General features: G+C 41.5%; 2 protein-coding genes and 1 pseudogene across 4 annotated transcripts in view; 1 reads left to right on the plus strand and 2 right to left on the minus strand.

Moving 5' to 3' along the window:
- Positions 1 to 11,298, minus strand: part of PLXNA3 (plexin A3) — a 217,448-nt gene that overhangs the window by 112,820 nt on the left and 93,330 nt on the right. The gene's annotated exons all lie outside the window — the stretch shown is intronic.
- The window catches only part of IKBKG (inhibitor of nuclear factor kappa B kinase regulatory subunit gamma), a 48,051-nt gene that overhangs the window by 12,426 nt on the left and 24,327 nt on the right, over positions 1 to 11,298 (minus strand). Inside the window, exon 10 of one of the 2 annotated variants that reach the window (XM_035725837.1) lies at positions 792 to 859. The exons of the other annotated variant lie outside the window; for it this stretch is intronic. Coding sequence (XP_035581730.1) covers positions 807 to 859 — 53 coding nt within the window. The 3' untranslated portion in view covers positions 792 to 806. Of the gene's footprint in view, positions 1 to 791; positions 860 to 11,298 lie in introns of those variants that run through there. 2 annotated transcript variants of the gene reach the window in all.
- On the plus strand, positions 4,046 to 5,113 carry LOC118356585 (annotated as a pseudogene).

An 11,298-nucleotide genomic window follows, 5' to 3' on the forward strand; every position in this document is an offset into this window, starting at 1 on the left:
CTCCTTGTCATTTTCTTATCATCTTCGTCTTCTTTCTGCTCCACTTTTTCTTGCTTTTTCAGCCTTTCCAGCTCCATTTTCTGTTGTTACCTCAGGTCTCTGCTAGCCACATAGCCAATAATACCCATTCTGCATTTTTCTCCATCTGAACAACTTTATTTTTTTTTAAGATTTTATTTATTTATTTATTTATTTATTTAAGAGAGCGAGAATGAGAGAGAGAGGGAGAGAGAGCACATGAGAGCGGGGAGGGTCAGAGGGAGAAGCAGACTCCCCGCTGAGCAGGGAGCCCGATGCGGGACTCGATCCCAGGGACCCCAGGATCATGACCGGAGCCGAAGGCAGTCGCTTAACCAACTGAGCCACCCAGGCGCCCCATCTGAACAACTTTATTATCTGCTCATTTCTTCCAGTTTCTTTGTGGCATCCCCCGTGGAAAGGTCAGGATGCTCCCCATGACTAGAATGTGATGCTCAGAACGAAAGAAGGAAAAGGACGAAGGGCTCTTGAATGCATTTGGATCCTTAGGTTGTTTCTTTTCTATTTAGGGGAGAATGAGCTGTGCCTGTGTCTGCCATGTCTTGTCCTTTGCAGAGCATTTGCAGTAGGAGACTGAAGCACATAGATGAAGCTTCTGGTGCTCCTCCTGGCACCATCTGGACTCTCAATTCTATTCCTTTGGTCTATATGTCTATCCTAATGCCAGTACCACAATGTTTTGATTACTGTAGCTTTGTAATAAGTTTTGGAATCAGGAAGTGTGTGTCCTCCAACTTTTTTCGTTTTTTTTTCCAAAATTCTTTTGGTTAATCATCCCCCTTGCAATTCCACATGAATGTAAAGATCGACATTCCTATTTCTGGAAGAAAAAAAAAAGTTGGGATTTTTATAGGTATTGCCTTGAATCTTTAGATCACTTTGGGTGGTATTGCTGCCTTCATAAAATTAAATCTTTCAATCCAGAGAGTCCAGAAATAAACCCATACATCCACAGCCATTTGATTTTTAATGGAAGTGCCAAGACCATTCAGTGGAGAAAGAATAGTCTCTTCAACAAATGGTGTTGGGACAACTGATATCCACATGCAAAATAATACAGTTGGACCCTTACCAAACACCATATACAAAAATTGGCTCAAAATGGATCAACAACCTAAATGGGATGTCTTTCCATTTATTTAGGTCTTCTTCAATTTCTTTCAGCAATGTTTCGTAGTTTTCATGTTTAATTCTTACACCTTTTTGGTTAAATTTATTTCTAAGCATTTTATTCTTTTTGATCCTATTGTAAGTGGAATTGTCTTGATTTCATGTTCAGATTGTTCATTGCTGGTGTACAGAAAAACAACTGATTTTGGCATGTTGATCTTGTAACCCGAAACTTTGCATAATTCATTTATTAGCTCTAGCAGTCTTTTGTGGATTCCTTGGGGGTTTCTATATATAGGATCATATCCCCTGCAAATACAGATAGTTTTGCTTTTTCCTTTCCGATGTGGACGTCTTTTATCTGTTTTTCTTGCCTGACTGCTCTGCATGGAACTTCTAGTACAGCGCTGAAAATCAGTGTTCAAAGTGAGCACTCTTTCTCCTGATCTTAGAGGGAAAGGTTTCTGTCTTTCGCCATTGAGTATGATGTTAGCTATGGATTTTTCATAAATTCCTTTTGTCATGTCTAGGAAGTTCCCTTATATTCTCAGGGTTTTTAAATGTTTTTTTTTAATCATGAAAGGGGGTTGGATTTTGTCAAAAATTTTATCTGTACCAGTTGAGATGATTGGGCAGTTTTCCTTTGTTTTATTGATTCACAGGTAGGTTTCACCCTTGCATTCCTAGAACAAATCTCACTTGGTGATTCTGTGTGTAAATTTTTTTTTAAAGATTTTATTTATTTATTTGACAGAGAGAGACACAGTGAGAGAAGGAACACAAGCAGGCAGAGTGGGAGAGGGAGAAGCAGGCTTCCCACCGAGCACGGAGCCCGATGTGGGGCTCGATCCCAGGACCCGGGGATCATGACCTGAGCCGAAGGCAGACGCTTAACGACCGAGCCACCCAGGCGCCCCTCTGTATGTAAACTTTTTTAAAAAAAGATTTATTATATTTATAAGATTTTATTTATTTGAGAGAGAGAGAGCATGAGAAAGAGCATGAGAGAGAGAAAGAGAGCACAAGTAGTGGGGAGACGTAGAGGGAGAAGAAGACTCTCCACGGAGCAGGGAGGCCGATGCGGGACTCAATCCCAGGACCCTGGGATCATGGCCTGAGCCAAAGGTAGACGCTTAACTGAGCCACCCAGGCACCCTATTTATTTATTTTAGAGAAAGAGAGCACGAGTCGGGGGAGGGGCAGAGGGAGAGGGAGAATCCTTAAGCAGGCTCCCCGCTGAGCAGGGGTCCCAACATGGGGCTCCATCTCAGGAATTAATGTCAATCCTACTTAAACGCTTCCAAAAATTGAATAGGAAGGAATGATCTCAAACTGTTTTAGGAAGTAAGCATTCTCCTGATACCAAAGCCAGGTAAGAATACTACAAAAAAAAAAAAAAAAAAAAAAAGAAAGAAAGAAAGAAAAGAAAACAAAGAAAGAAAGAAAATTACAGGCCTATATCTCTAATAGATGCAAAAATCCTCAACGAAATACTAGCAAACTGAATTCTACAGCACATTAAAAGGATCATACACCGTGAACAAGTGGGATTTATCCCTGAGATGCAAGGATAGTTCAACATCTGCAAATCAATCAATGTGATACACCACACCCACAGAATGAAGGATTAAAATCATATGATAATCTCAATAGATGCATAAAAAGCATTTGACAAAATTCAACATCCTTTCATGTAAAAAAAAATCTCAACAAATTATGTTATAGGAATGTACCTCAACATAATAAAGGTGATCTATGACAAGCCCACAGCCAGTATCATGCTCAGTGGTGAAAGGTTGAAAGGTTTTCCTCTAAGATCAGACACAAGAAAACAAAACGAAACAAAAAGACAAAGATGCCCACTCTTACCATTTCTTTTTTTTTTTCTAAGATTTTATTTATTTATTTGAGAGAGAGCACACAGCAAGCACGAGCAGCGGGGGGGGAGGGGCAGAGGGAGAAGAAGCTGACTCCCTGCTGACTGTGAAGTCCAATGTGGGGCTCAATCCCAGGACCCTGAGCTGAAGTCAGACGCTTAACCGACTGAGCCACCCAGGCACCCCGTCACACTCTTACCATTTCTATTCAACATATTACGGAAAGTCCAGAGCAATTAGGCAAGAAAAAGAAATAAAAGGCATCCAAATCATAAAGGAAGCAGTAAAATTATCCCCTAAAGAATCCACCAAAAACTGTTAGAACTAATAAATGCATTCAGTGACGTTGCAGGATACAAAATCAACACTAAAAAGTCTGTTGCCTTCCTTTCTTTCTGTTATTTATTTATTCATTCATTCATTCATTCATTCATTCATTCATTTAGTTATTCACGAGAGACAGAGGCAGAGGGAGAAGCAGGCTCGCCACGCAGCGGACAGCCCAATGCAGGACTCGATCCCAGGACCCCGGGATCGTGACCTGAGCCGAAGGCAGACGCTTAACCGACTGAGCCACCCAGGCGTCCCAAAAATCTGTTGCGTTTCTATACACTAACAACATACTATCCAAAAAAGAAATTAAATAAACAATCCCACTTACAATAAAACAATCCCACTTACATCAAAACAATAAATACTTAGGATTAAATGTAAGGAGCTGAAAGATCTGTACGGTGAAAACTATAAAACATTAAAGAAAGAAATTGAAGATGATACAAATAAATGGAAAGATAACCCATATTCATGGATTGGAAGAATTAATCTTGTTAAAATGTCCATACTACCCAAAGCAATCCCTATCAAAACTCCAATGGTATTTTTCACAGAATTAGAAAAAACACTCCTAAAATTCACATGGAACCACAAAAGACCCCAAAATAGCCAAAGCAACCTTGAGCAAGAAGAACAAAACTGGAGGCATCACACTTCCTGATTTCAAATTATATTACAAAGCTATAGCGATCAGGAGTCCCCACACGAGCAGAGAGTGTCAGAGGCAGAAGCAGAAGCAAAAGTTCCCGGAGCTTCTCCAAGGCTGCTGTCCGGGTTGCCCGTTTGGCCGCCCCCTCCGTGCCTGGCAAAGGCAATGGCTTCCAAACTCCTGCACATGCTCATCCTTGGGCCGCCCAGCTTGGCCAAGGGCACTGTGTGCCGGAGGATCGCTCAGAGCTTTGGCCTCCAGCATCTCTTCTTGTGGAAGAACATCAAAGCCAACACCCACGTTGGTGATATGGCAAAGCAGTACATAGAGAAAGGTCTTTTGGTTCCAAATCATGTGATCACACGCCTAAGGATGTTGGAGCTGGAGAACAGGCCCGGCCAGCACTGTTCACAGTTCAGGCTGCAGCCCTGGACAAAATCTGTGAACTGGATCTAGTGTAGTGATCACTTTGAACACTGCATTTGAAACACTCAAAGATCGTCTCAGCTGACGTTGGATTCACCCTCCTAGTGGAAGAGTATATGACCTGGACTTCAATCCACCTAGTGTACATGGGATTGGTGACATCATGGGTGAACCATTAGTCCAGCAGGAGGACGATGAACCTGAAGCTGTGCCTGCCAGGCTAAGGCAGAACAAGGAGGTGGCAAAGCCAGTCACTGAATTATACAAGAGCCAAGGAGTGCTTCACCAATTTTCTGGGACCGAGACTAACAAAATCTGGCCCTATGTTTATACGCTTTTCTCGAACAAGATCCCAACTATTTAGTCCAAAGAAGCGTACTGAGCCCGCCCCATGGAAGAACCGGGAAAATGTCATTCATTCAGTTGTCTGTGTGGTATTAGTGCCAGTTCAAGCTAGAAGCTAGTGGGCATAGCTTGCAGTGTCTTTCCTACTTTAAATGGTGAACTGAAATGAAAACGAATGAGTAGAAGAGGCTCCTCTCTGCCTTTCACAAGAAGGGTCACCTACACATGTCTAAGATGCCTCGGCACATCTCAAGCCCTTCACAAGAAAGCAAGTACAGGCTGCGTTTAAATGGCACCTAACCCAAACCCTAGCTGATTTCTGACCATCATGTTGTTGCCATAGTAGCCTTTTCACACGTGATGGTGTTGGCCTCTGGTTCCCCCGTCCCCCAAAGGCTGTTGAACCACAGCACAGCACCAGGAGGCCTGAGAAAGCCCAGGGCAGTAGCCGCGGCCTTGTCCCAAGTTCTCTGGTATGTGCCCTTCCTGGTGACCATGCGATTGAAGCCAGTTGCTCTTTGTGGTTGCTTCTCTGGCCTTGAGTGACTGTCCACAATTTATTTTTTCTGTTAGGAGTGAGACCTTTTCTGCATCCAGGCTCCATAGAATCTCTCCTTTGCAGACATCCTGGACTGAAAGTATTTGGCTTCTACTATTTTTATTAGACTGTATTTTTTTTACATTTGTTTTCTCCCTTCCTAGGCTATGAAGTAATACAGATAGTTACTGCATTTATCCCTCTCAGATCCCTTTCTAAGAGCTGAGAGCGAGGGGAGGGTGTGAAATCACTTCCTGCACCAGGAACTGAGCTCTGCGGAGGGTCTACTTACCCAGTTGGGCTGACCCTCATGGGCTGGCACTGCCCTTTTCTTTTATTGTGAAAAAATAAAATCCTCAGGGTGCCCGGGTGGCTCAGTCGGTTACGCATCTGCCTTCGGCTCGGGTCATGATCCCAGGGTCCTGGGATGGAGCCCCGAGTTGGGCTCCCTGCTCAGCGGGAAGTCTGCTTCTCCTTCTCCCGCTGCCCGCCCCCCGTGCTCTCTTATGCTCTCTGTCTCTCAAAAGAATAAGTACAATCTTTTTCCAAAAATGAAAATAAAATAAAATCCTCAAAGTCTTTGGGAGCCATCAAAAAAAAAAAAAAAAAGGGAGAGACCGACTTATCTACACAAATGTTAAAGGATCGTATCTTGTGTATAGAAGCAATAAGACCATATGAGGGTGCCTGGGTGGCTCAGTTGGTTAAGCGACTGCCTTCGGCTCAGGTCATGATCCTGGAGTCCCGGGATCGAGTCCCGCATCAGGCTCCCTGCTCAGCAGGGAGTCCGCTTCTCCCTCCGACCCTCCCCCCTCTCATGTGCTCTCTCTCTCCCTCTCTCATTCTCTCTCTCAAATAAATAAATAAAATCTTTAAAAAAAAAAAACACCATATGAAATTACTGCACTAAAAGAATACTTTAGCTTTTTATTCAAGACAAAAAAAAAAAAAAGACGTATTTTGAAAGCTGCTAAATATTGATGCTGACACTGTTTTTTCTCCTGTGAGTGACTGAAGCATATTATAAGTAGTTGGTAAAGGGAATGGAGCCTGTGCATTGGGGAAAATGTTGCATTAGCTGTGCCCAGACTGAGCATGACAGCTTTATGATTATGGGAAAACAAATTCTTACAACTTTTTTCCTATTCCAAAGATGCTTTCTATGGGGTGGCCATTAAGTCTAGAAATACAGATAATACAATATTGTCATTCTTTGTAATGTAACATCAATAAACCACTTGTTAAAGAAAAAAAGCTACAGCAATCAAAACAGTATGTAGTTCTGACATAAAAATAAACACATAGACCAATGGAACAGAATAGTCCAGAAATAAACTCACATATATATGGTCAATCTTTGACAAGGGTGACAAGAATACACACTAGGGAAAGAATGGTCTCTTCAGTCAGTGGTGTTGGGAACTGGAGATCTACAATCAAAAGAATGAAACTGGACCCCTATTGGACCCACCATACACAAAAATCAACTCAAAATGGATTAAAGGCTTAATCGTAAAACCTGAAACCATAAAACTCTGAGAAGGAAACATAGGGGGCATGCTCCTCGACATTGGTCTTGGCAACAATTTTTTGAATGTGACACCAAAAGCACGGGAAACAAAAGCAGAAATAGACAAGTGGGATCATCAAACGAAAACACTTCTGCACAGCAAAGGAAACAATCACCAAAATGAAAAGGCAACCGGCAGAATGGGAGGAAATATTTGCAAACCACATATCTGATAAAGGGTTAATATCCAAAATATGTAAGGAACTCATACAACTCACTAACAAATAATTCAACCGATTTTAAAATTGGCAAAGGACCTGAATAGACATTTCTCCAAAGAAGGCGTACATATGGCCAACAGGTACATGAAAATGTGCTCAACATCACTAATCATCAGGGAAATGCAAATAAAAATCATAATGAGATATCAACTCATACCCGTTAGGATGGCTATTATTTGGTGAGAATGTAAGCTGGTACAGCCAATATGGGGAAAGGTATGAGATTCCCCAAAATATTAAAAATAGGACCACCATATGATCTAGGAATCCCACTTCTGGTTATTTATCCAAAAGAATTGAAATTGGGATCCCGAAGAGATATCTGCACTCCCCTGTTCACTGCAGCATTATTCACAATACCAAGACACAGAAGTAACCTAAATGTCCATCGACAGATGAATGGATAAAGAAAATATGGTACATACATACAATGGAATATCATTTGGCCTAAAAAAGATGAAAATCTTGCCATGTGCAACAACATTGGTGGATCTGGAGGACATTATGCTAAGGGAAAGGAGCCACATACAAAAAGACAGAGACTGTAGGATTCCATATGTTGATCTAAAATAGTCAAACTCATAGAAGCAGAGAGTAGAATGGCGGTTGCCAGGGCCTGTGGGAGAGGGAAATGGGCAAACGATGGTGAGAGGATACAAAGCTTTAGTAAATGTAAGATAAATGCTCCAGGTCCGTACAGCACAGTGTCTATAGCTAAAAATACTGTATCGTATACTTAAAACTTGCTCAGAGGGTAGATCTTATGTTAAGTGTTCTCAACACACATAATAACGGTGATGATGATGATGATGATGATGATGATGACGACGACGACGGCAAGAGGAAACTTTGTGGCATAGATTGTGGTGATGGTTTCACAAGTATACTTATCCCCAAACTCACTGAGTTGTATACATTAAATATGTATAGCTTTTCATATGTCAATCATACCTCAGTAAGTGGTTTTTTTTTTAAGGCAATAGAAGGAAGAGGAGAAAAAGACAACAATGAAGAATTATTACATAATAATAGATAACCAAAACAGTAGCAAAACTATAAAGAAAAAAAAAGAGTAACATAAAAGTCAGGGTGGTGGTTATCTCTAGGAAGGAAGTAGACTCATGATTTGGACAAGGTACAAGGGGCTTTCTGGAGTTATGGCAAATGTTTTATTTCGTACCTTGGGTGAGGGTTACACTGATGTTATAATAGTGTACTAAGCTGTACATTTATATTTTGTGCACCTGGCTGTATGTGTGTTATATTTCACAATTAAAAGGCTTAAGAAAGATTCAGCCAAGCTGGTGTGTATATCCCTAGTTCGTTATTTTCACTGCTGTATAATGCTCCAATAAATGATAGATGGCACAAGAATATAAACAGGAAACACAACCTGAGAACACAATGAGACCTGAAAATAGCTGAAAATCGGACATAACCCAATTGGTTATTGCCTCCCTTCCCCTGCCCAGCCTCCATTCTCAAACGGAGGCGGACTAAGGTTTTGACTTTCAGCAGGAGATCAGGAAGGAGAGGCACATAACCTTTGTCTCAGGAAGCAACATGGAGGGAGGGTCTACCCAGTAATAACCCCAGATCAAGTCCCAACTAACTGGGAGATTCCCATAGTTACTGCCCCCGCCCTGGAAGTCCCAGCCGTGGGACCCAGAATCTTCTTCAGTGCTTTATGCCAGCGCAACACCTGCCACTAGATGGCACCAAACTCCAGCCAGGATCAGAACAGATTTGGGGGGGTCCGATAGACCTGCCCCGTTCGTTTCATTAATCCCACAACATAATTTCACATTTTCTGTGAGTGAATTTCTGGTAAGCTATCTGTTACATTATGGCAGGGTTTTAGACTGCTCCAATTTATCTGTTCTACTGTTGATGGGCATTTGGATAGTTTCCAGCCCTTGGCCATTCTAAACAAAGCTGCCATTTAATTATTTAACTAGCTCATCTTTAATTTCTTTCAGCAATGTTTTGTCATTTTTAGCAGACAAGTTTGTACCTCCTTGGCTAAATTTACTCCTAAGTAATTTTGCTCCGTTTGGTGCCATTTTAAATAGAATTGTTTTCTTGATTTCATTTCGAATTGTTCATTGCTAGTGGATGCAAGCACAACTAATTGTTTGCATGTTGAGCTTATATCCTGAACTTGCTGAATTTTTATGCCCTTTAACAGTTTTTTTTGTGGATTCCTTAGGATTTCCTATATATAAGATCGTGCCATCTGCAAATATAGTTTCACCTCTTTCCCATATAGAGGTCTTATATTTCTTTTTGCTGCCTAATCGGATGTCTTTATTTTATTTATTTATTTATTTATTTATTTATTTATTTTTGGCCTCATTGCTGTGGCTAGAACTTCCGGTACAATGTTGAGTAGAAATGGTCAAAGTGGGCATCCTTATCTTATTCCTCATCTTAGGGAGAAAATCATTGCGTGCAATGTTAGTCATGGGTTTCAAATGCCCTTTATTGTGTTGAGAAAGTTCCCTTCTATTCCCAGATTTCCGAGTGTTCTCTCCTGAAAGAGGTGTTGGATTTTGTCAAATGCTTTTTCCATCAAGAATTTTTGGATCCACATTCATAAGGGATATTGGTCTGGTTTTCCTGTGATGTCTTTGTCTTGCTCTGGTATCAAGGTGATGCTCATGGAATGAAGGTAAGGAAAGCCTCATAGAACGGATTAGGAAGTATTTCCTCTTCTTCTATTATCTGAATGAGTTTAGGAAGGATTGGTGTCGGTTCTTCCTTAAATGAAGCCATCCGGTCCAGGACTTTTCTTCTGGGAGGCTTTTGATTACTGATTTCCTTGGTCCATTAGCAAAATGCCACAGACGGGTGGCTTATAAACAACAGAAATTTGTTTCTCATTTGTTCTGGAGGCTAGAAATCTGAGATCACAGTGCCAGCATGGTCAGGTGAGAGCTCTGTTCCTGACTGCAGACCTCTCCTGGCACCCTCACGTGATGGAAGGGGCAAGCAAGCTCACTGGGGCCTCTTTTATAAAGGCACTAGCCCCATTCATGGATCCCATCCCAACCACTTCCCAAATGCTCTACCTCCTAATACCATCCTTTGGCGGGGGGGAGGGGGGGTCAGGATTTCAGTATATGAATTTTAGGGGGAACACAAACATTCAGATCACAGCAATGATTCAATCTCTTTACTCATGATAGGTCTGTTGAGATTCTCTATTCCTTCTTGAATCAGTTTTGGTAGTCTGTGTTTCTAGGGATTTGTCCATTTCATCCAAGTTACCTAATTTGTTGGCATACAATTATTCGTAGTATTCTCTCAGGATCCTTTTTTAACGGGCGAATTCAAGCTAATTTTACTAATAATCACATTGGTCATAGCTTACCAATAAACCTATCTTAAGGATGACAATTTAATACCATCCCAGATGTAAAGAAAAATGCATATTCTCAAAGGAAAGAAAAGGCTTGAGAGAGGGATGAAGATATCAATAATAAAAGATGTGCATTTTCTAGGGGCAATAATAAATATTCTCACAGCTTTTCTTTTTTTAATTTTTTTTAAGATTTTATTTATTTACTTGACAGAGAGAGACAGCGAGAGCAGGAACCCAAGCAGGGGGAGTGGGAGAGGGGAGAAGCAGGCTTCCCGCGGAGCAGAGAGGCTGATGTGGGGCTCGATCCCAGGACCCTGGTGTCATGACCTGAGCCGAAGGCAGACGCTTAACGACTGAGCCACCCAGGTGCCCCTTAATTTAATTTTTTTAGTAATCTCCACACCCAATGTGGGGCTCAAACTCATGACTCCAAGATCAACAGTCACATGCTCTTCTGAATGAGCCAGCCAGGCACCCCTCTCACAGCTTTTCTTTATCAAGTGCAACAGGGTTGGAGTCTACAGTGGTGTCTTCTCAATTCTCCAACATCTGCATCACACTCAGGTGGCCCCACATAGCCCAGAGTGAGCCCCTAACAGATGCGCGTGGACTTCCATCTCCCGTCATTAGGTTCCAATGTCCTAGGAACCATGTCTCAAATTAAGTTTTGTCACCATGAAATATCTGATTAAAAAACCAGTAATGGGATAAAGCTGAAATATAAGCATTCCAACTAGATTTCAGGTGAACTGACAACAAATTGGAAAGAGATGCAAAGATATTTCAAGAGTCTTGGAAATTCACAAAGTCATTTAAGAAGAAAATA

This window comes from Zalophus californianus, chromosome X (assembly GCF_009762305.2).
Source record: "Zalophus californianus isolate mZalCal1 chromosome X, mZalCal1.pri.v2, whole genome shotgun sequence".
Taxonomy (NCBI): domain Eukaryota; kingdom Metazoa; phylum Chordata; class Mammalia; order Carnivora; family Otariidae; genus Zalophus; species Zalophus californianus.